The 24067-nt window shown below is 36.5% G+C and overlaps 5 protein-coding genes across 9 annotated transcripts; 1 reads left to right on the forward strand and 4 right to left on the reverse strand.

Annotated features, from left to right (window-relative positions):
* Positions 1–2660: 2660 nt before the first annotated feature.
* LOC104818877 (transcription factor bHLH148) lies at positions 2661–4069 on the reverse strand. 2 transcript variants are annotated; one of them, XM_010548662.2, is made up of 2 exons: positions 3849–4069; positions 2661–3729 (listed from the first exon to the last, which is right to left on the reverse strand). In XM_010548662.2, exon 2 carries the CDS (start codon positions 3682–3684, stop codon positions 3034–3036), a length of 651 nt encoding a protein of 216 aa, XP_010546964.1. In that variant the 5' UTR covers positions 3685–3729; positions 3849–4069; the 3' UTR covers positions 2661–3033. The 2 variants fall into 2 exon arrangements, with proteins under 2 accessions (XP_010546964.1, XP_010546966.1); XM_010548664.2 differs by having other exon boundaries at positions 3844–4069.
* A 3512-nt stretch (positions 4070–7581) lies between these two features.
* LOC104818879 lies at positions 7582–10944 on the reverse strand. Of its 2 annotated transcripts, none has more exons than XM_010548667.1 (4): positions 10113–10944; positions 9893–10003; positions 9240–9647; positions 7582–7730 (listed from the first exon to the last, which is right to left on the reverse strand). In XM_010548667.1, the coding sequence occupies exons 1-3, from the start codon at positions 10290–10292 to the stop codon at positions 9282–9284; spliced, it is 657 nt and encodes a 218-aa protein (XP_010546969.1). In that variant the 5' UTR covers positions 10293–10944; the 3' UTR covers positions 7582–7730; positions 9240–9281. The 2 variants fall into 2 exon arrangements, with proteins under 2 accessions (XP_010546969.1, XP_010546968.1); XM_010548666.1 differs by having other exon boundaries at positions 7582–7739.
* A 130-nt stretch (positions 10945–11074) lies between these two features.
* On the reverse strand, positions 11075–11815 carry LOC104818878 (calmodulin). The gene has a single exon (XM_010548665.2). The coding sequence runs from the start codon at positions 11699–11701 to the stop codon at positions 11222–11224; it is 480 nt and encodes a 159-aa protein (XP_010546967.1). The 5' UTR covers positions 11702–11815; the 3' UTR covers positions 11075–11221.
* Positions 11816–12964: 1149 nt separating this feature from the next.
* Positions 12965–14450, forward strand: LOC104818881 (huntingtin-interacting protein K). Its single transcript, XM_010548668.2, has 4 exons — positions 12965–13176; positions 13392–13447; positions 13994–14060; positions 14167–14450. The coding sequence occupies exons 1-4, from the start codon at positions 13045–13047 to the stop codon at positions 14257–14259; spliced, it is 348 nt and encodes a 115-aa protein (XP_010546970.1). The 5' UTR covers positions 12965–13044; the 3' UTR covers positions 14260–14450.
* A 286-nt stretch (positions 14451–14736) lies between these two features.
* Positions 14737–20675, reverse strand: LOC104818882 (RGS domain-containing serine/threonine-protein kinase A-like). Of its 3 annotated transcripts, none has more exons than XM_010548669.1 (14): positions 19993–20675; positions 19323–19737; positions 18578–19244; positions 18400–18440; positions 18210–18278; positions 18090–18125; positions 17833–17933; positions 17652–17730; positions 17099–17197; positions 16572–16640; positions 16437–16486; positions 16259–16340; positions 15691–15785; positions 14737–15402 (listed from the first exon to the last, which is right to left on the reverse strand). In XM_010548669.1, exons 1-14 carry the CDS (start codon positions 20373–20375, stop codon positions 15270–15272), a joined length of 2319 nt encoding a protein of 772 aa, XP_010546971.1. In that variant the 5' UTR covers positions 20376–20675; the 3' UTR covers positions 14737–15269. The 3 variants fall into 3 exon arrangements, with proteins under 3 accessions (XP_010546971.1, XP_010546973.1, XP_010546972.1); XM_010548671.2 differs by having other exon boundaries at positions 19323–19766; positions 19993–20070; XM_010548670.1 differs by lacking the exon at positions 18090–18125.
* Between the last annotated feature and the right edge of the window lie 3392 nt (positions 20676–24067).

Raw genomic sequence — 24067 nt, forward strand, 5'->3', positions numbered from 1 at the left:
TCTAAGATAATTGATTATGTGATGAGAGTGGCTTAGATGATTATGGATAGTACACAAAATCTGTTGCCAAAAGGTTTAAATGATTTATTTGGAAAACAAATTCCCCCAAAACAAGGTAGGAATACATTCGCTTTTGAATTTTCTTTCAGAGCTTAGAATAGTCAAAAAGTCAAGAATTATCTATGAAAGATGAGCATTATCTAATAATCACATTATATGAAATTTCAATATCTATATTGGAATATAATATACATTTATATGCATGGATCATTCATTGCAGCAAGCAACTGCGATCATGAGAACTCCGTTTAATCCCCTTTTTAAGTCTCCGTCTGGATCAGAGGTTTTTAAAATTACGAATTCGATTTCAGACAAGCAAAAGCAAATCTCATCTGTCACGTGACGTTTTAGAACCCAACGCTCCATATTTAAAAAAAAATGATACAGTGAATTTCAAATCTACAAGTTCTTAATAACTTGAAATGGGTACTAAAATTTATAAATTTAATCCCATTTAGAAACATATATAAAACATATACGAATTACACGATTTGACAAAAATGGGTACTCTTAACTCCTCCTCATGTGATCTAAACATCAAACCCTCAAAGGTAGAAAACATAAGACATAAACCTCCTATAACCCGACAGAGACATGAAGAAAAAAATTAACTTCTATGTATTAGAAGATTTGGATAAAATTTATAAAGATTACATAACATTGTGTAATATTTAAATTTGATAACCCAAGTCCGGTAACCTGATGGTTGGGTAATACAAAATGTTTTCAATCAACCCAAGTTCAAACTCCATTGAATCAAATATTACCAAAAAAAAATATTTAAATTTGATATCATGTGATTCTATTTTTTATCTATAAATATTATAATTTTGAATAACCAGAAATCAAATAATTCTCCGCTATTTTTCTTAATAGTATAACCGTCGCCACTTGAAGAAGAAGACGCCATTTCCGACACCGGAATCTAAAACAAATCCGATCTGAATCTCCGTTTCCTTTGTCGGGAATTAGGGTTTTTTCCACTGCCGGTATGGGTTTTCTCGATGCCCGATCCGACCCCCCAGAAATGCGAACGAGGGAGGGCTCAAGGAGAGAGACAGATGAACTACGCTATGTAATGGGCTTCAAAATTTAGTGGGCCTTTGGGCTGATCTATTTTGGGCCTAATCTTTAGACACTGCAGTTTGATGGGCTTTATAAATAATTTTCTTTTGCCCCAAATAATTATCTTTTACTTTTTTCCTCTCTTTTTATTTTTTTAAATGTGGTAAATCATATAATTTTTATGTATAGTATATTTTTCTTTCTTTCTAATTATCCATTTATTTCACTAATCAACCGATGGTCCGACGCTCTGCTTATTACATAACTTGTTTCCAACACAATGCTTTGTTCCCTACCCATTATTAATCTATGTATAATCCAATGACGTTTCTGTCCCATTGGTTTCTTATTTTATTGGTCAAGGTTAGAAATCGAAGCATAATTTCTTCAGATTTTTGGAAGTACAACGTGAATATTTCAAAGACTGAGAAAAATCATCTAATTTGATTTCATTTTAATACTTTATATATATATATATATACTCATTACAAAAAAGGAATAAATAATCCTCATTAATTGTTTGTTTCTCATCTTTCTGTGGCTACAATAGTTTATCACAATGGAACTTCAAGACACACATTTCTTCCTAACCTCTCAAATATATAATTAGTGATGATGAAATTTTACTACTAAAAGAGATAAAATTGTGATTTAATTTGAGAAAGAAAGTGGGATAAAATTTCACGGGGATTTGGGTCGGGGGCAGACAATAAAGCAAAGAGATGATTAAGTGACAGAAGAAGATGATGTCCACTTGAATTTGAGGTCGTCTGGTTTTGGATTGAATTAAATTATTAGTGAATATGAAATCATGGTCCACGTATCTCTAGAGAAATCTATGAACTATAATTTGGTTTTACCTTGGGTAACAAAAAAAATCCAAGAAAGATTCTTCTATCCATCTTTTTTGTTTTTTTAATGAACTCTATATTTTTAGGCAAATAAAACTCTGAATTTTATAAAATGTTATTTTTTTAAAACCAAACCGCTGACATAATGTTTCGATATCATACGATGACAGCTTGTGATTTGATCGAATCGTACATGATTGTTTAAAAATGACAAATTTATAAAATTTGATTTTTTTTCGAACTCAAATAACGAGATCGGAAATGTGCCAAAAAATGGAATTCAATTTTTTTAATGGAAAATTTGAGAAGCTGATTTTTTTTTTTGAGATTTTCCCTCTTTTTTATTATAGTTTTCACTACAAATCTCTCTCTCTCTCTATATATATATACGACTTCTCAGGGCTGACTGGGGGGTAGTGTTATTTGTTGACGTGGAAAATTACGGAAATGCATATAATTATGCAAGTGTACGACAAAACCTTAAATTAACGCCATTACCCCATCATATCAACCAATTGGAGCGACACAGATTATATTGTTATGCATGTGCATATATATACACGCACACAAAGTAATGGGCCGATTCCTGCAAGTGGAATCGAGTTCGTAATAGATAATTCACTTGCGTGGCATGTTCACGACCCTAAAATGATTTTAAATTATAATTAATTTATGTTTAGCAAATATACGCCATTTCAAATGTATGGCAATGACTCTTTTTTCCAGTAACATTGACGATGAACAACGCCTGCAACCGATTACATAAACATATCACAGACAGACAAAAAAGGTTTACAGTCCATAAACATGACAGAGATGAAGGAAGAAGAAGAGGGAGGTTCACAAAGGTCACCCCGCTATTTCTGGAGAGAATGTACAAAACTATAAATCATTTATTATGTAAATTTTCCAGCTCAAAATCCCAAGCAAAAATGCAATCAAATCGTTCAAAATTTATATATATTCAGAGAGAGAGACTTACACAGCACCTGGTATATATATAGAGAGGGAGGGGACTAACAGAAGAATGATAGTGAACTGACGGTTCTACCCCTCATCAGCTCGGCGGAAGAGCCGAGCCGGAGGTTGAACCGGACAGAAGCTCCGCGAGAGTACTCATGGCGCGGATTTGCACCTCCAGTGCCTGTATGTAATCCGTCGCTTCTTCCAGAATCACCGGCAACGTCTGTTTCCGGCAACCGGGAACCAACCTTCCCAGCACCTTCACGTTTCTCTGCACCGCCGGCAAACTCTTCCTCTTCAGCCTCACCACCGACACTCTCACCTTTCTCGGCCGTTCACTCGAGGCGTGGACCACCGTCGCCACCGTCGGTCTCGGCCGTTTCTGTTTCCGGAACTTCAGCTTGATCCGGTTCGCCAGAATCGCTCTGCTCCAGATCGTCCTTCCGCGAGCGGCGACGGCGAGAGCGCGATCGGCGGCTTCTCGGACGGCCTTGCTCCGCCGCGTCGCCGTCGGCGATGTTGCGGAGTTTTGACGGACCTGTCGCATCGCCTGGATCAGCTTGGCGGAGTAGATCCGCTGTTGCTTATCGGATCTCCATCGGACGTGGTTTTCACCTTCTCCAGCGGCGCTTCTCCGGGACGACATGGCAGACGGTTTCTTCTTCTTACTACTCTTCCTCGAGGAATCTGAGAAGCTAGGGTTTGGAATCATCGTGGATTCATGATTCGAGATCAGAGAAGCCATTAGTATCTGAATCCTGATCTCGATTTCTCCAGTATTCGCTTACACCTGGAGAAGAAACAGATTGAGATTACAAAAAAAAAAAAAACAGATTCAAATTCAGAGAGAGAGAGTCCAGAGAATGTAAGGGGAGGAGAGAGAATATAAAGGGAGAACACGAACCGCACCGTTTTTGAGCACTGTTAATTCATCTCTTCGCTAATACGAGACGGATGGGACCAATGTATTTGTATTTGTATAATAAAGTTTTCATGTCACAACTTGATTAGTTCACATTTAAAGAATATATAATTTGTTACAACAATAATATGAGTGTTTACATTGTTAGTTTATTAAAAAGACGTGGGGTCTTTTGTTGTGTGCAAACAAAGGGATGCTACTCCTTTTGCTCTGTTTCTAGTTTTGCTTTAATTATATACACATATATATAGAGAGAGAGAGATTCCTATATCCGATTTTTGTTATAAACAAATATATAATCTTTTTTTTATTGTCATTGTAATATTTTCAGGGCATTCTCGTATTTCAAATTTAGTCTGGATGGCCCAATATAACCGACGTTTTTCTTTACAAAAATTGCTATTAGTGATGTTATGAGATCAATTGTATGCATATTTTGTATTTTTTGCATTGTTTTTTTATTCTAAAACACCAATTTTTTAAATTAATTCACAGATTCCGTACAAAAAAATTTAACCGTAAATGTCATATATCAACATGTAAACATAATTATAACAATACGTGTATTTTGTGATAATCGAATCCTAAATTCATGATGCGTCGGGTCTGCAACAGTTTGACATTGCCTATATATCCCAATGCCATAGTATGATATTAACTATATAGTATGAATTTCGTCAATGATTCCAAGAATAAAAAAAAATAATAATCAGAGGACAGGTAATTTCAATATCATGGTGTGTCGAAACAAGTCTACGTGCATCTGTATATACGTACATGCATGCATAATACATGTGTGCATGTGTATGTATATATACACAGGAAGAGCTGTATAAATATGCAGAGCGGGAAAAGTGGGAATCGAGTGGTGACGTGTTCCTAATTTGATGATTGGCAGTATAGTTGGACATTTGATTATTTTTTTTTGTATTCGTGCACTGATTTAATATGTTGGTGGATATATATATATATATATAATTTAATATGAAATATTTTAAGGAATTATCAAAACGAAAATTGCATGTGCGTAGTGGGGTAATGTGTCTCTTTTGAAGGCTTTTTCTTTTATTATTTTCTTTTAAAATGGAAACGTTACGGACGGAAAACCCATTACTTTATAAGCCTTATTGTCGCAAAAAAAGTAATAAGAATAATAATTGTATTCTTATTAAAAGTATATTAATTGATCAATATAATATATGCCCTATTCTGTACCATGTTCATTTATTTATACCTATTGAAAATTTGGCATCCATCACAACATCACAAGAATCTCATTGAGACAAACTTACAATAAAAATAACAAAGAATAGGACACAAAAGAATGTACAAACAGTGCATTAATTAATCAACGTCTAAACCATGCTCACATAGATGCAATGACGTATTGTATGATCAAATGTACATGAAATGAGCAAGTTTAATCAAAGTTACCAAATTGTAAACATAATCACTATTACTATATGGAAAAAAAATGTGTAATCATTACATGTATACATACATTACAATTTGGAATTTTGTTTGAGAGGTTGAGGGAGGCGGGTAGAGATGTTTATTTTTGGTGGCAATCTACCTAATCAGACACAGTTCAGTTTTAAAAAAAGAATTATCTAACATTAATAATTACTATAATGAAAAGATAAAAATTATTTAATTATATATATCAAATTCATATTATTTTTTAATAGTGAATTCTTTTGAATAATTAAAAACTAGTTTTATTGCTAAAATCCGTCGTCTATGATATAGAAAATATTTAATCGGATTAGCAGCATATGGTCAGTATATGTCTCCTGCGACAAAGAGAGGGCTATTGAATCTAATTTATTCGGCAAGCCTACAAAAATGTTATATACCTCTTTTTTCTTGGAAAATATAATACATATATTTTTTTTCAAAGTAAAATACACATGACTCCCAATAATTTTAAACATCAATAATCTCAGGCTCCTACTGTATAGAGCTGACCAAAAATAGTTCCCCAATCATATTCTTTACACATGACTCCCAATAATTTTCTTGGTAATATCCGTATATATATATATAAAAAAAGATAAAATCATCCTTATACTTCTAAACTATTTACAAAATATCTAAAACTTATATTCAAACCCGTCATATGGGTTTTCTCCATTTTAATATCCGTTTTTGTTTACATTGAGTGTCGAGTACCTGTAAAATCGATTATTTGCAAATTCGCGGGTAACGGTTTAAATGCTCCACCCTAGCTGTGACATAATTTTGCTAGTAAACCATTTCAACTTCAAAATCATTTTATATCTTTGAAAAACTTGTACAAATCTAGGTATATTCTTATATTTTTAAAATTTTCAAACTGTAAGTGTGTTTTTGGATCAAGATATGGATGGTTTTGTTGAATATTTGGTTTGATTTTAGATTGATGAATGTTGGATATACAGATACGTATACTCGTGAGTATCTGTCTTTTAATCACGAATATCCATAAGACGAATATTCGAATGTTGTGAGACAAAAAAAAGATAGGATATCTCTAAAAACTGGGTACACAACCGTGTTCACCCCTAGTGCCAGCAAGATGAGAAGGGAAGTAAATTATATTTCAATCACGATTTTTGCAATTGTCAATTTCAGTACAAAAAGCATTCCACTGCAATTAAAACAGTTTATCTTTTTAGAATTTACGAATATCATTATTTTTTTATTTGGATATTCAATCCCAATCACTTTAGTACAGTAGTGTGCAAATAAATGAAATGTATTAAAACTGATGTGATTTCTATCAAATTATATTTTTCATAAACATCTTATCATAGACTTTGAATTAGGACAAATATTCAAAGACTGTATAATCTAGCAAGCATCACACCGTACTTATCACACAGAAAAAAAAAGAGAGAGGGCATTTCGTTTTAAAATTTATACCAAAACAAAGCCCAAATTTACGATTTTCTGTTGTTTTCAAAGGTACATAACAAGCGCACGAATATTCTTTCATTAGAGAAAAATATCCAATTTACCAAACAAATCTGAAATAATGTAATAGATGAATTGGATCCTACTAAAACCACAATAATTGAAGATTTCAGCAAAACGTTTTATTTTACTCGGGAAAGGTGAAACGGGTAATTTTGACCCGATCCCGAGATAAGATAATCAAATGAGGTTAGAACTATAGATCCCTACGTTCTAGGGGATCTATGCTTTGATTTATACCACTAGTTTATATATGTGTGTGTATATATACACATATAATATGTAATCATGAAGCAATCCTGTTATTGTTATGTCATTGTAATAATTGTCCCATGTGTAGAGTGAGAGAGAGAGAGGGAGAGACATAAAGGGACCATTCTACAGAATAGCCTGAGAGACAAATGATTTATAAAATCTAAAGGAGTATTTGAGTGTGTATGATGAAGGTTGCAGAGAGATTGCCCCCTTTGCTCCGGACATCATTAGATGGATATCCATCCACTCAGATTAAATTTCTTTATCTTTCTTTTTTCTTTATATGAGAAAAAAAAGGTTGGAAGTCTTCATCATATAATGAATGATGATATATATTATTATATATACCTTATTTCGATTTATTCAGATGATATTTCTTGTATTTTTAGGGATTTGTGGGTATATAGGGATATAGGAGCTTTGGTATGAGTTAGCTGCGAACATTGATCAGGGCCATGTGAAAACCATATTCATTGGGGGGAGAGAGAGATAGAGAGAGAGAGAGAGACCTGTGTATGAAGCATTTACATGGTCAGCTCCTCCTTTAATACGCCTGTTCAAATGGAACACTACATAGAGTAGGATAGGAGTGTATTCCTAAAGTAGATGTCACTGTTCATTCATATGATGAGTCTGAGCAGATCAGGTAGATGCTTGAACTGAGAACCCTTCCAAATGACAATGCAGAAGATTTATTAGCAGTTCCCAATGCCGCGGAAATTCAGTATAACAATGATTCCGAGCCATAGACCAAAAATACAAAATGTGTTCATTCATTAATGATTCATTATCATGACTAATATTTAATCAAAACACAAGAACAAGGTTGAAACAGAGAGAAGGGGAGTGTGTGCGTGTGTGTGTATGTATGTATATCTCTATCTAATCATTGGTGCCCACTAATTCGTATGAATAACTTTAGATTTCCCTTTTATAATTTTATTAACCTTTGCTTTGCTTCAAAGTACAAGAAAGATGCTTTCCACAAAACATGGTGTTGTACTAGCCTTCTCTGCTGTTTAGTGGGATTCCACAATCCTTGAAAGAATATTGGGTCAGGGGTTGTGGGTTTTCCCCCCACCTAATCCGCAGGAAACCCGAGACAGTCTGGATTATTCTAATTATCCAAATGCTAATCATAGAATCAGCCTCAAAGAAGAACAAATTTAACCTAATACAACAATGTGTACTTATCCTATGATTGGTTATAATCCGGATAAGATAAGCAAACAAAGCTTCACTAGCTGGACTTCCCATATAAAATAGACCGGAATAAGGGTAAGGGATGGATTTCTATAGAATGGAAAATACAGCCTAGCACACCAATGATATGACCTGGCTAGAAACTCAAAACCACAAATTTTGGAGACAGAGACAAATGATGTACCAGAAAACAAGCACACTTAGTATAGAAAACAAAGTGGTTAGGTATTTGTCTACAAATTAATGTGTACTAAGTATGGATGACAGCAAGAAAGATGGATGGATCTAGCAACTGAAATGCCAATTTATTATTTTGGAAAGACTTTGAAGTTAACTAACTAACTAACATGGTCAACAGGGAAAGATCAAACGTCAAATCAATAGCAAATTAAGTTTAAGAAGATCAACAATCAGTGAGAGTGGCAGAGGGAGTAGAAAATAAAAGAGCTAACTGATATATTATAAACTCTTTTTGCAAGAGAACATGTGTCTGTATTCTTGAAAAGAATTGTACCAAGGAGTAATGTGAGAGATTCTTTTCCAAACATTGATCTAGGCAAATGCAATCTGCAAAACCTAGATATAGTTTCTTTTTTTGCTTAAGTAGATATCACTTCTATAAATGTCATGGTTATGCACTTCTACACATCCTAAAATGTCGTCCTCAATGATGGACCGGATCTAGAAATACACAGTTCTTAAATATACACAAGTGGGGACGTTGATTAATAGAGATGAAAGAGCATACGTTGACACCCATGATTTCAATCGAAATGACGGGTTTCCATTAACTTAACAAAAATAAGCAAACAATTGGGTTATATCTAAGATATGTTGATGGCAGCTCAATGAAACAAATCCACAAGATAATTCCACTATATGCAATGCCGAGTAATGTATTTAAATTGCATCTTGAAAAGGAGGTAATTTCAACTGGCTACAAAAGCAAAAAGGAAATCACTTACCTTGTGACTCAGCATCCTGTCAACGAGCCATCCTTTAATCCTTCAAGTGGGTAATGGACCAGTATAAGGAACTTGTCCTCCTGAGCGGAAAAAGACCAGGATCAAAGCGAGAATGGCCCATAGTATAAAAGCCAAAAGCACGATGTGGTACTTCATTGTAATAATTTCATCCATCCGGTTTTTTTCTTCAGGCATATCACTTGGATGGATAAATCTCCTGAGTTCATGAACCTCAACACGCAAGGAGTTCACAGCAACAGGCAATTCCGTAATCAAACGGATGGGGTCAGCAACAGTTATATCCATTTGACTCGCCACATTAGTGATAGTAGAAATTGGAGATAGATCAGCCGGAGAATATTTCTCTGGCGTAGATAACAGATCCAAACATGATCCTTGCATTACATTCTGAATCAGATAAAGAGAAAACAAACATCAAAGAACAATACGATCGAACACCTCTAAATCAGACAAAGGCCTAAATCAAAGCAAGGATCGCTTACAAATAGATAAACAAACGTTATTCTTGGTTATCAAACGTCTTTCACATTCATTCTCATTCCACTTGCAAGAAAATTGATGGATGAAGGAGCATCGGTTCTAAAGTATAGTCACGCCAACGAATCAAAAGAAGAGCTAAAACGAAACCATACCTCAGCATCGCAATCGGAGATAGATCCAGAAATAAGAGCAAATTCCAATGGATCCTTCAGAATATCCGATGATGCATCGGAAAACGGAGCACTATGTCTCTTCTCGGCCAACTTCAAAGCAGAAATGGAGAATTTGAGAAAAAAAAAAAGCACGGAATCTAAGAGAAACGGAACAAGGAACAAGGATACGATGAAATCCTTCATCTCCGTAATCGATTACCTTGCGATTCTTCATCTCAGAATCCTTCGATCTCTTAGTTCCAGGGTCGGAATTGCGCGGGAAACTTATCCTCGGAATTTGAATTTCCTTCATCTCTCTCTCTCTCTCTCTCTCTCTCTCTCTCTCTCTCTGTGGTTCGCTTCTAATTTGGGCTCTGCGGAATGTGCACCGATGAATCATTCGATGGCAACCCTATTAAGAAAACGTTCCTATAATGGGCCTAGCCCAAACAATAGTGTGACAAACAGGCCCAATAGTGGCCCTCGAAATAATAACCGTCAGATTATCAGGAGTCTGATCCAACGATGGAGGATTCATGCACAGGTTCACCACCGGTCGGTATGATACATATGGGAAATAGCTTCAAAAAGCCCCTTTTGTGTTTTGACATTCTTGTTAACTAATATTCCTCAATAAGAGCAATAACCATTTCAACTAATATATATATATATATATATATATATATATATATATATATAGTGTGTGTGTGTGTGTTGTCAAGTGTCTCCTTAAGTTTTTTGATAGAAGCCTTGTGTGTAGTTGGGTTAGCATTCGAGCACCATAGGTTTCTATCGGTCCCCCATTGATGGCACGTGTTTCATTGTTACAACACATATCTTATTGGTCCATCAAAAACCATAGCCTCGGAATTGTGGTTTCATTCAAAATACTTCTCTACCTGTCACTTTTACTGATTATTTCCAACATTGTTTAATATGTTTTTATATTAAATTTTGAAAATTTCCTCGTGGGCACTCTTTTTACTTAAATCAGAGTTGACCCCTCTGCATCTTTTTCATACCAAAAAAACCCAGCTGCCTTTGAATTGGTAACAATTTTTCTCCGCATGAAGAATTTGGACGGCTTTTCACTTTTCGTCCGACAAGAGCCATTTGTCTGTTCATGAGTGACTCTACAAGACACGTATGGAATGGACTAACTAATGATTTGAGACTAATATGTATCATCATCATCATCATGTTAAATCATCTCGAAAAAAGTTTAGCAGAGACGACAGAGAAGCTTCCGCCAGAACCAACGAAGCATGACAATATTTGGGAGAAAAAAAAAACAGAAAAAACACAAAAAAGGAGAGAGAGAAGAAAGAATCAGCACCCGAAGATCTTGAGCAAACCGTCAAATGAAACGCCGCCGTTTTCATCACCGCCGGCTAATTTGATCATCGCCTTGATCTCATCGTCGGTCGCATCCAAACCGGCCGAATCCATGTAACTCTTCAGATCTCCGAAGCTCAATCTCCCATCTCCGTCCTTATCCATCACCTTGAACACATCCTCCATCAACCCGTCCCCGCCTTCGGATCCGCCGTACGACGACGTCAATTTCCCGTTATATCCCCGCAGAACCTTCTCGAACTCGTTGTACTCCACGAATCCGTCCTTGTTCGCGTCGGCCGCCGAAATCATCGCACAGATTACATCGTCGGAGGAAGTCGATCTCGGGATCCCCGCGTAGAACGAACGGAGATCATCGCAGCTGATTTTGCCGTCGTGATCAGCGTCGATTACCTCGAACGCCGGCCGGAGATCTGGATTCGCGGCAGTTATCATTCTCCCCGAGGGACACATCTCTCTCTCTTTTTCGGTGGGAGTGGATTGCGAAGGAAGATGAAAACGTGTTGAGGAGCAGCAGCTATGAGGGGTTTATATACATACACACATATACTTGTGTTGAGGAATATCCGGAGCGTATAGGCTGGCAGCTTGGAGGACAAGATTGACTCTGTTGAGCGTTTGGACGGTTGATATTTTTTATATTTTTTGACACATATTCTTTTTTTATATTACAGTGTTTTCAGAAAGAAAATAATTATATCTACATATAAGAGAAACTTTATTTTAAAACTACATTAAGGGATTTCATTGTATAAAAATACCCAGAAAAATGTGTTCTTATATGGGAAAATTTGTTATCAATATTCTGTACTGGTAATATGACGGAAAAAGTAGATTCATGAAATTAATAAATATCAAAGTAATCTTAATAATTAAGAACAATATTTAGTTTAAACAACATATAAAATTAATATATTTTTTAATCTATTTATTGATTTTTTTGGTTTACTATATTATTTCTCCTTATAAAAGCGCGTATTAGTTTTTTTTTTGGGTTACGCATTCGATGACATCAGCAAAGAGGGAATCTTTGGCCTCTAGGCTGATTCGTACAAACCAAACAGAAGATTCTGGATGTAACGCCGAAGAACAAATTCGGGGTTTTGTTTTGTTTGTGAGTTCTCGTGGTCGTCGTGGACCCACCGACGCATTTAATTTTGCATGTTTTTTTATAAGTCGGTTTTAATATAAGGTCTCCTCCTCTCATTCTAAAGCGCATCTTTTCGTGTGGTCTGCCTTTCTCTCTCTCCGTAGATGGCAAATGCAAATTTCGCTTCTGCATGGCTGGTACGTGTCGCAATTACAGCGCACACATTATGGGCTTTTATGGCCCATTTAGTCTGAGCCGTTTTATCCCAAGGCCCATTATTAGTTTAAAACCCTAAATTCATAGCCGAGTTCGAATCCTCATCATTCATCAAGCTTCTCTCTTTCTTTTATTTTCTGTTTTGGTCCAATTAAAATATTTGTAACAATTCTTTCCTGATGCTTGTGCATATTGCATTTGGATTCTTAGCATAATTCCGGCCGAAATATGTAAAAAAAAAAGAGCCCAATCAGCCAATTTACACATTTGACAATTACGGGCCGGTTTATGGGCCCGTATAGTATTATATTATATAATAAGCAGATGAAGTAATTTCTCGAATTGTACGAGGGCATTTATGTCTTTTCGGTAACTTCAACAGTTGGAAACAATTGCCTGCAACTCGAGTTCAAACCTGTGTTTCTTCTTAGGGTTTTAAGCAATTCAGAGAGGGGGGGAGAGAGAAAGAGAGAATCTCTTTTCGACCGAAATGGAGGGAGCAGAGGAAGTTGGAGCAGATGAAATGGTGGATTCGAAGGACTTGCAGAAACAGAGCAAAGCCTTCGACAAGCTTACTGATCGCGTCGAGGATCGCCAGCTCGATTCGTCTCGTGTTCAATCGGTCCGTGCTTTTTTTTTTTTTAATTCGAATTATTCTGCCTCCCGTTCGTGATTTGATTTTACACGAAGTTGGACCTTTTTAACCAAAAAGAGAGAGAATAAATTGGGATTTTTACGTTTGGAATATCTAGAAGTGTTCTTATGGAGATTGAAGGTCGTGCCTAATTAGGGTTTTCCTCCCTCGTCTGGCTGATGAAAGATAATTTATTGTCTCAGGCTATGGCCTCGATTGCTGCTTCTAGGGAGGCGGATCTGAACGCCAAGAGATTAAGGTTCGTAGTCTTACCTCGCTTGAATGATACCCCTAACGCTCAATGGTCGGTGAAAGATTTTCCTGAAGAGAAAATTATTTGCTTTTAGATGCTTCCTAATTTGCTTGCGTTAAAAGCTGGGGGGCATGGTGCTTTTCTGTGCTTCCACTTTTTCTAGACTTACCAGGCTGACCAAGAGATTGTTTTTGGGCAAATTTGTTAGCATTTGGACTATTTCCACCATTACACATCTTAATGTTGTTATCTTGTTGAGGTGATCTTGTCTTTGTTTATACCGGAAGCTTCAACTGGTGTGCGCTGTTTTGCCCGAGAACATATAACGATGATAATCAAACGAAAGATGTTGAAACTAAGAGTTTATTGTTATATCTATCTAGTGTAGACTGTGTAGTTATCCATGAACATGTTTTATGTTTACGACATCCATCTTTAGTCGGATGAGTTTTGAGTTCCTTTCATATAGTTTCTTCAAATAAAACATTAGTTTATACACGTGATTACGAAAGAGCATGTAGTTCCCTCCCTCACGGTGCCAGAAATTTGTAGGGAGAAGGAATTGGCTTCTGTCAAGATCAATGCAGCAGATGTTGAGATTATAATGAACGAACTTGAGGTCAGTTTTTTTCCCAAGCTTTTTTCGTGATTGGTCGAACATTTAGTTTTATTCCATAAAAAAATGCTTCTGACGTACTCTTCCCTTTTGAAACGTCGGTGAGCAGTTGGAAAAGAGTGTTGTCGAGAGGACTCTACGGGAGCATAAAGGAGATGCAGTCGCTGCTACACGAGATCTGCTTTCCCGATATCCTCTCTGACGAACTAATACAAGGCTGGTGAGGCTTCGTTTTATTTCTTCTTTTTTTCCAAACCAAAGAGTCGGTCCATTTTTTTTTCTTTGTTTGTGCTGCAAGTAACGTAACGCCAGGTTGAATTGATCAAATCTCCTTTGTTTTGAATCTATTTCTGGGGGCTTTACATATTTATACAATGATATTCACTTTGGGTTTCTCTTGAGCAATTTCAAAGGAAAAAGGATGTTTATTGTTTAATGGGGCTTTTCTATATGTTTGGTGCGTTTTATACTTCAATGTGGATGAAAGAGCAGGTTAAGTGAATGCAAACATCATACCAGGAGAGCATCAGTTTTAGGGCACAACTAATATCTTTTGTGCTGTCTGTAAATCAAACATCCATGGTTCTTCCAAAAGGGGAAAAAAGAAAAAGAAGAGACGGGTAGGTAACCGTACAGTACATAAATAGCTGTGTGTAGTCATAGAAGAGCAATGGCATGATTCAATTAAACGACCCATCATAATTAAAATATTTAACTATTTTTTTCTTTTTGTTTGTTTTTTTCCCCTCACCGAGTCACTGTACAAACTATTCTTAGAAATGGTTTGCTCCTTTCTCCATTACATAAATAAATATGTGTATATATATATATATATATAACCCTAAGCCCTCCACCGAGCCTGAACAAAAGAAATAAATAAAATTCCACAAAACGAGACCAACCCCCTCTCTATATAACCCTCATTCTTAACCTTGCCTGGCCGAACAAACAAAAGAGAGGCCGAAAACAACACTACACTGACCACACACACCACTCCTCTCTTCATGGTTTTGGTGCCAGGAAAAAGACGTACGATCGGTAAAAACCCAATCCTCCTCCTGCCAACCAAACCCATTTCTGCTTCCCACTACTAATCAAACACGCACGCACGCACACATTCACAAAAAAATTCACCCTCCCGCTTCTATGTATGATTCTTGATTGCATAGAAGAAGATTTGAGTTCAGACCTGCGTCGGTGTGATTTCTTCTTTTAGTTTTCCTTCTGTAGTGAAGAGTTATCTGCAGCTGAAGCACGGGCCGCTTGGATCTGAATCGTGCATTTCCTTTGAAGTTCTCTCAGTCTCTCCATCAGTTCTTGGAACGACGGTCTTTTCTGCGCTTCACTGCCCGTTCGTAAAAAAAAAAAAAAAAAGAAGCAAACAAACATCATTTCCATGCACGCACTCACTGGGACAGCTAAAGCTTCTTCATGTGACCATCAAAAGTTCAATAACATGTTGACGTCTAAGATTACCTTACAAGTGTCTCAAACAAAACATTGAGTTTTTCTATTTGGGTTCATCAAACTGAAACCCCACGGTTATCGCTCCTACGAGACTATATGCAACGATTTATTCAAATAATGGATGATGGCTGGGGCAGGAATCTTCGTGAAAGGGGTCTGAACGTACCTGTGCCAGCAGCTCTCCATCAAAGAAGCCCACTGTGGATCGATCTCCTTGGGAATTTCTAGTCTCTGGTCCATGAATCCTACTGCTCCGATCACCTGCAAGTTTTCTAAGCATGCCTCTCTTCACATCTGTTCTTTGCTATATACGTACATATATTGTAAAAAGGACTACTGCTTTGGGTTTGTAACGGCCTTGAAACTGTATGGGGGTATTGAAATCCAAGCTTTCTTGTACCATTGTACAATCATTTGTTTGAATCGAGGTATTTCACTCATATCTTTATTCATTGAAACTCTGTCCTTACAATAACTAAGATGGGTTGGTAAGGTAAGGTTTCTGTAGTACAAATTTAGCTCGGGGTGGAAAACTTTTTTGGGTAACCGAATATTTTGATACAATCTAACAGCTGAATAAACATAGTTGCACCGAATTTTGTGATGTTTGGGGTTTCAGTGGTTTCCAAGTTTTATTTAGCTCGCATAAAAAAATGTAGTTTCTCACTCACATTTGTACAAGTTTAACAATTTCTGGATTCATTTCGAGACTTTTTGGCTGAGGAAAACTGTACCTGCATAGAGTTTAGGTTTTCCCATGGGATCTTTTCGGTGGCAAGCTCCCATAATATTACTCCAAAACTGTAAACGTCAGACCTGAGATTGAAAGAGCAAGAAGAGCATGATTATGTGATGAGGAAGGCCAGAAGAAAAATCAAAGGAAATTTAAACAATTAAAACATCAGAACGTACTTCTCATCAGCAGGCTCATTTCGAAGAACTTCTGGGGCCATCCATTGAGGCTGCAGAACAGGTAAAAAAGGCGACGCCAGCCATTGTGAGAAGTAAGTTTCACGTAAAAGATCGATGGGAGTTTGGGTAAAGTACCGTTCCCCTCCCCGTCTTGGTGGTGAGGTATGTCTCGTGCTTGAGACGTGAAAGACCAAAGTCAGCAACCTGTTAGAGATGACAATAAGTTAATCATGGTAAGTTTCAGTGCTCCATTTTAACATTTTCACTCTGATTTTCCTTTTCCATACATTGAACAACGTCAGCGAGAAGAAAAATAATCAGAGGCTGGGTTCCCATAGGATGATTCAATTCTGGCAGAAGGTATTTGGTAGACCTACTAAGTATATTAGATCTAATGCAATTATTTCACTGTATCCAGATGGATGCCAATCACTCATATCATGCATAAAGCGCGACCAATCAAAATTTTATTGGAATTTTCCATAACCAGTTGATTCTTCAGAACCATGTCACATCCAAAATATATGATGAACTGAGACAGTAATTTGTAAATTCATAACTATCTGGATTTTCCCCTCCATGGAGAATGCCAGGAACAATTCTTGAAGCCACTGTGCATGTGGGGGAAAGGAAATATAGGCACTCTGAGATGGAAACATTACCTTCACAGTCCAGTTCCTGTCAACCAGTAGATTCGATGACTTCAAATCACGATGGATGATAGGTGGACTACAGTGGTGTAGATAATTCACTCCACGAGCCTGCAAGATTAATTATCATAGAGCACATATCACATGTTGGGTGAAGCTGAGCAAACCTGAAGAAGTAACCAGATAGAACGGCTCACACTGTTAACAATATGGGCTTTGATCGATGAAGGGTTAGTTGAGTGATCACAGTTCTAACTCAATGAAATTCACCATTGAACAGTATTTCAATTCAACTATCTTAACTCCATAAATTCAAGAACTCCCCTATACAAATTCAAATTTCTAACTCCTTACCTTAACTCTGTACACTCAACTCTCTTTAATTTTGTATACTTTACTCTCTCTCTCTCTATCTATCTAATATATATATATATATATATATATATATATATTCCCTAAACTCCTGAATTCAATTGGTTACCATTCAGATCCAAAGACATGCAATTACCTATGATCTCAGAACTAACGAGATCACGTCCCAAATTCAAGAATATTAAATACTCACAATGTCCAAGGCCATATGAATGCGCTTTCTCCAATCTAATTTTGATGAGCTCTTCTGTAGGAGTCGGAAGAGACTTCCACTGCAGACAATGAGTCGGGAAGTTTAGGGAAAAGATTCAAAGATTTGCTCTGACCAAAAAGCACTGTGGAAGTGAGATGTAGCCAAGAATATGTGAGCACACCGTGGAAGGAACTCTGTCACTATACATAGACGCTGGGGTGAAGTCACAGCTCCCATAAACAGCAGAATGTTTGGATGCCTAAGTCTTTTCATCAATGATACCTTCAGAACAAAACTAGATCAGCAAAGATGCTTCATAATTTGAACAAACACTAAGCTGATGCCAGAATGATATATCATTCAGGTTAATGCAGTTCAGAGTTCAAGCTGATATAGCACGGAAAATTAGAGGTAGTTGAAGAAATGCTTTAGCCTTACTAAGTTACGAAAGACAGGAGGCGGATTTCCATTGCACTAAAAACCAATAACAATGTCAATGTGTTCTCTCGAACTATGTCAGGATAAACAAGTAGATAGAAAAGTGAGGAAACGTGATACCTCTTGTCTGAATGATTTTATCATCTCTTCTGAATATTCTTGTTTGGAGAATACCTTGACAGCTACATCCTGCAGTGGCATTAGTACGTCTCAATTAGAAAGACTATAAACTTTAAGTTCCCATCATGGAGACTTTAGCAACCAGTGAAGTAAATTTAAAACATATTATCAAGATAAGTTCAAAACGTACAGAACCAAACCATAGACCATGGTAGACAGTTCCACAGGAACCTGTGCATATAAAAAGGACATTGCCAGAGGTTAGCCGAACAGAGAAAGAAAGCTATCATAAAATATATAATATGCTTAAGAGATAAACAAAAGATGTGTCTTTAGCAAGAATATCATATTCCTCAAGGAATAATCACCTTGCCCAATTTGTTCTCCAATGGTCAAGTCCTCCCACAAGATTTCATAGTCTAAGCAATCACTATCAAAATCAGCTTTGTTCACAACACCGCTGCTGGTACTACCACAGCTGCTGGCGCTGCTAGTGCTGTTCACATTAATAGAGGAAGACCACGACCCAGAAGCCTCGTTATTAGAAGGCTTATTACTGTCAGATACCTGGCCTTCGGACTTAGCACCAGGAGAGGGACTACTGTGGATAGCCAGTTCTTTTTCTTGTTCACTGTGCACTAGATGCCATGCAAAATTACCAGGCCTTCCTTCTGAACCTTCCCGCTCATTTCCTTTCCATGGCCATGGAAAACCTTTCTTCCCCATCCATTCTTCGGCTTTTGAGCTGAGAATCTTTCGGATTGCAGATTTTCCATCACTCTCATCACCAGAATCTCTGGAGGGCTTCCCAAAAGACTTGTCATCATGAAGCGAGAATACACCGAAAGGAGACTGGATAAAATCTCCTCTTGGTGTGCTAGCTCCACTGGAATTTGCATCTTCCCTGTGGTCAGACAGAGCAGCATCAGACAAACCATGATCAGACTGATGACTGTCCCCACTGCCACCCTCGCGTGCTGCGTTGTTCTCACCAGATCGAATTTTCGACCTGACCTTGTTGCTTACCCTGGATGCCTGTAATTTTGACTCACCAGTCACAAAACTGCAGTAGTATTTTAAAACATGAGAATTTGTAATCTACATTGGACTAACCAAATCTGATATCTTCGATGCTATAGCGACTTGTAGAGGCTGCTGAGAATCAAGCCCGAGTTTAGATGCAACACTATTCATAGTCCGGCTAGAGCTTGTTTCCCCTTCCTGTCGCCTTGATTTCAACAAAGGAACTCTCGGGTCCTGATAGAGCGAGGACTCACTTGTGATACAAATAATTCCAATCAGAGAACCATCATCATCATAGAAGGGGGAAATCGTCGTGACAACCGCAAACCTCTCCCCTATTCTGTTCTTGACGGGAAACTCGCCCGTCCAGCTCTCCCCATTGCTGCAACGTCGAGTAATATCTTGAGCAACAGCAATGTCCCTATCATCAACAAGAATCTCAAGTGGGTCCCCGCCAAGTGCTTCCGCAGCAGAGTAGCCATAAAGCTTCTCCGCCATTGAGTTCCTGGAACAACCGCGCCAACGAATTGAAACCTGAACATCAGTTGAGACAACCCAAGTACAAGAGTATATATACTACAAAAGGAAAAAATCGAAGCTACATCACCATCCTTCAACCTCATGAAACCACGGAATGAGGGTTCCTGAATTATAGGAATCATGATTCCAAAATTATAAAACTAATTATTCCTTGTCGATTCCAAAACCTCCACACATTATTGGAAATCACAACTTACATCCGCAGGATCGAACTACTCACCAAAAGATTATGCGACGATCGAGATCAAACACATGAACAGCTTGCGCCATAGACTGGAGAATATTCAAATACTGCTTTTCCGTGAAATTCACCGGGGACGGTCCTCCGCCACCGACTCGAGCCCTCGCATTCTCCGAATCCTGGCAGCGACTCTCCCTTTGCAGCGGGGAAGCGTGGCGAAATGACGCGGTCCCGGTCCTCCTCCATGCTGAAGTTCCGTCAGCTCTGTTCCTCCTCGCCGGCCGCTGCGGCGACGCCGAATGCGAGCGCTGCTTGTGCTCGGCAGATATCTTGAGCTTCGACATCTCCTGCTTCAGATCCTCCTGACTCTCCTCCAGCTCCCGTATTTTCTTCAGTAGCTCTTCCGCCGGTGGGGTCTCCATCGGAGCAACCAAAGCAAGAACACGAACACGACGGAAGTCAAATCTGAGGGTGAGCGAGTCGAAACGTAGGCCGAGCGAGTTGGATCGGAGCTCGAAGGAACAAGACCATGCGGAAATGGCGGAAACTTAGAAAAAGAAGCGGAGAGAGATTGATTGACTATGGCTTTCTCTCTCTAGAAGAAGACAGCTTTCTCTCTCTAGAAACTGGATGGAATCGGATCAAAGGGAAAGAGAGAGAGAGCTTCTTTTTTCGCAAGGAGTCAACAATAATGGAAACCTCTTTTGCTTATCTTTGCCTCCTTCGATTCCCTTTTTTCTGCTTCTATGTTTTTTATTATGTTTTTCACATTTTTTGTTTCATTTTTTATTTCTATTTTTCTCTCTCTCTTTTTGTTTTCTTTTAAATTTGTTTTTAACCTTTTTTATAATTTTATCCGCTTGTTTTTTGTCAAGTATAACTAATATGAAACTCCTAACAAGGTTCCTTATTTCAATTTGATAATAAATGTGTGTTATCGAGTTCCATAAAAAAAATGGTAATTTAATGTTCATTTGTGGGTGTATCAGATTTTTTTGTTAGACTTGGAAATAAGACTTGTGTAAGATTCTTTTTAAAAAATAACACAAATTTATTTGCTGAAGCAAAATCTATGTTTCCCAAATACCAAATAAATTGAACATAGATTTTATCCTAATTTTTTTTCCTTTAAAAAATCATCATCCCTATTAATAATGGGTTCATTTTCATTAAATCCAAAACTCAGCAAGAGCGAGGAGCGAGGGTTAATCAACGCGCGCGTGGAAACACGGACCAATGAAAGGATATGTATAGTAAGAGCGTCCAACGAAAAAAGCGCGTGACTTCCACGCAAGGGTAGGCGCGCTTTAATAAGCCCTCGGCAAGTTCGTTGGTTAAAAAGGCTTACTCTTTTGTTAGCCATTCAAATGGGTTTCGGCCAATTGGATCGGTCCTTTCTTTCCCATTTCCACCAGTCGTGTCCTTTCATGATATTTCTTTCCTCTTGAGGCTTCTTTTTTCTCCTAAATTAAATATATATTACGGTTTTTTTATTTCTAGTAGAGGGTAAATTACATTTAAATTTATATAATTTTTTTGGGGGGTATATCGTGTACACCAATTCTTTTGGGTTATTGTTAGTAAAATCTATATTAGTAAACTCGAGATATATGAATACATGGTTTAAATATTGACTATTTTCATGGTATATTTAAGGTTTAAATTTCTATATTATACTATTTGATATAAATATAAGTTGACTGTTATATTATATACTAACAATTGATATGAATGTGTATGATGTAGTTAGTAATAACCTTTTTTTAAGTATCCATATTTCCCTTGTTTTAATTGCATGTATGATGTAGATGGGAGGCTTTCTGTAAATCCTACATTTTCCTCTCTCTCTCTCTCTCTTTTTTTTTTTTTTTACTTTGTGGGCTAAAATAATAAGTGGAGGGCATGACTTAGTTTGCAAAAGGGCCAAAAGAATCTTTGAAGTGTTATGGGAATAATTTTTATTTTTCCAAAATGGCTACTAAATAAAATAATAATAAAAATAAAAATAAAAATAAAAACTTGCTTGAAAAGCAAACATCATGTGGCGATTTAGACATCTCTTTCTTGTTTTGCCTTTGTTTACAGTGAAACACATAGGATTGCGTCTTTTTTTGCATCAACAACCATTAAGCAATAATAGTTCATGAGAAAATATAATTAGTCTTAAAATATTCTATTTTTTTTATAATCTGAAAGTTTACCAATAATTTAACTCAACTATATCTACTACGAGATTAGAAAAATTCAATGCATCTTTTTAAGATAATAAAATATTTTACATGTTCTCGTATCGAAGGTTGGGTAAATATTTTATTTTCATGCAAATCCAAATCTTTAATTAATATTTGATCCAACGGAGTTCCAAACCTTTAATTAAGGAAAATATATTCCTTTTTTCTTTCCATGAATCTAAAATATCTACACAAATAAAATTAAAATTCATGAAATCTGTCATTTTTATATGTGTTATTTAAATTTTTTTGTTGAAATTTCGAACTTCATGGTTACATGGTTTTTGTTTTTATTTTTTCAAATTGGTGTGAGGTATTATTTATTAATAAAAAAAATTTTCGGGCCCGTCGTCGTGTAACCCATTGCCTTTTTATTATAAGTGGTCAATTTTTAATTATGGGACCACAATCTGCATCTCTCCCTCTCACCTTCAACTTGCACCCAACACTCCTATGCTAATACATTGTTATTTATTATACACACACACACACACACACATATATATATATATATATATATATATATATATAATAAATACACTGTTGATGTGATGATGGGATGCATTTAACCCTCCCTTTCATTCAAAGGGTCTACAGTTTTATCTCTCCTCTTCTTTTGTGAACTTTCTTGTTCCACATCTTAAAGCTGACTGACCATCACCATACCATTTAAAAAAAAAAGAGAGGAGAAAAAGCTAACCATCCCGTCATTGGAAATCTGTACACGCACATATAGTGGCACTTGAAAATTCTTTTACTTAAATATATTTAATTGCCACAAATATGTTTCCTTTTGCCATCAAATATATACAAACATATATATATATATATATATATATATATGTATATATGAAGAATCTAGAAGCTGCTCTCTTTATAACGGTTTTATTTATTTATATATAATCTTCTAGATTCTTCATCTGATCTTGTTGCCGAGTTGGTGAGTATATATATCTCTGCCCATTATTTTTTTGGAGGAAAATTTCATTAAATTTAGACGAGAGATTGGTGGTTGGTAGATCACCAACAAGCATTTCCTTCTAAAGACTGTCCATTGCATAAAATTGGAGCTAATTTCATGGACCGCGAGATACTGCACGTGAAGCGATGGAATTGCTACGGACAAAAGGCAACCACCAAAAACAGAAGTTAATTTATGTAGTAATACCGTTGGTATTAAAATGAATCGATAAATGGAAATTCAATTCACATTTTCCACCGAAATGTAGGAAAATTGCGGACTCAAAAAAAATAAAACGTCGTAAATTTGGGTCGGTCCGTAAGGCGGCGATGGCAACCGTCTCTGAGCTACTGCATTTGCCAATCCATAAATATTGCCGCCACTTTTAATACTATATATATGGACAGATAATTAAATGGAAGACTTTTAGAACCATATTTGTTAATTGTTTTTAACGTCAGTTAGTTAGTCGGTATCTAAGATTAGGAAAAATAATATGATTATGATAACCATGCCATTTGTAGCATAATTACAATACGATACCAAAAAACAATTATATCTAATTTTAGAGTATTCGAATGTAAAAAAAATAGAAAATTGATTTGATACTTATATATTTCGGACATTAAAAATTGACAATAATTTTATAATAGAAAAATGATGAACTAATTTCTTTTTTTAATAAATATTAAAATATTTATAAATTTGTGGGATACATACACGTTTGACACAAAACAAAACAAAAAATCTGAATTTATGTATATAAATCAGTGGTTATTATCTATCTAATTCGTATAATTTAGAGATCGAATTTTCAGAAGTAAAATCCAAGTTATAACTTGCAGACAAAGGTGGTTGGCTCAACTGGTAAGTGGGTATGCGTAAAGAGTGCTCTACCCAGATTCGAATCCCAGAACAAATC

This window comes from Tarenaya hassleriana, unplaced genomic scaffold (assembly GCF_000463585.1).
Source record: "Tarenaya hassleriana unplaced genomic scaffold, ASM46358v1 Cleome3, whole genome shotgun sequence".
Classification (NCBI taxonomy): domain Eukaryota; kingdom Viridiplantae; phylum Streptophyta; class Magnoliopsida; order Brassicales; family Cleomaceae; genus Tarenaya; species Tarenaya hassleriana.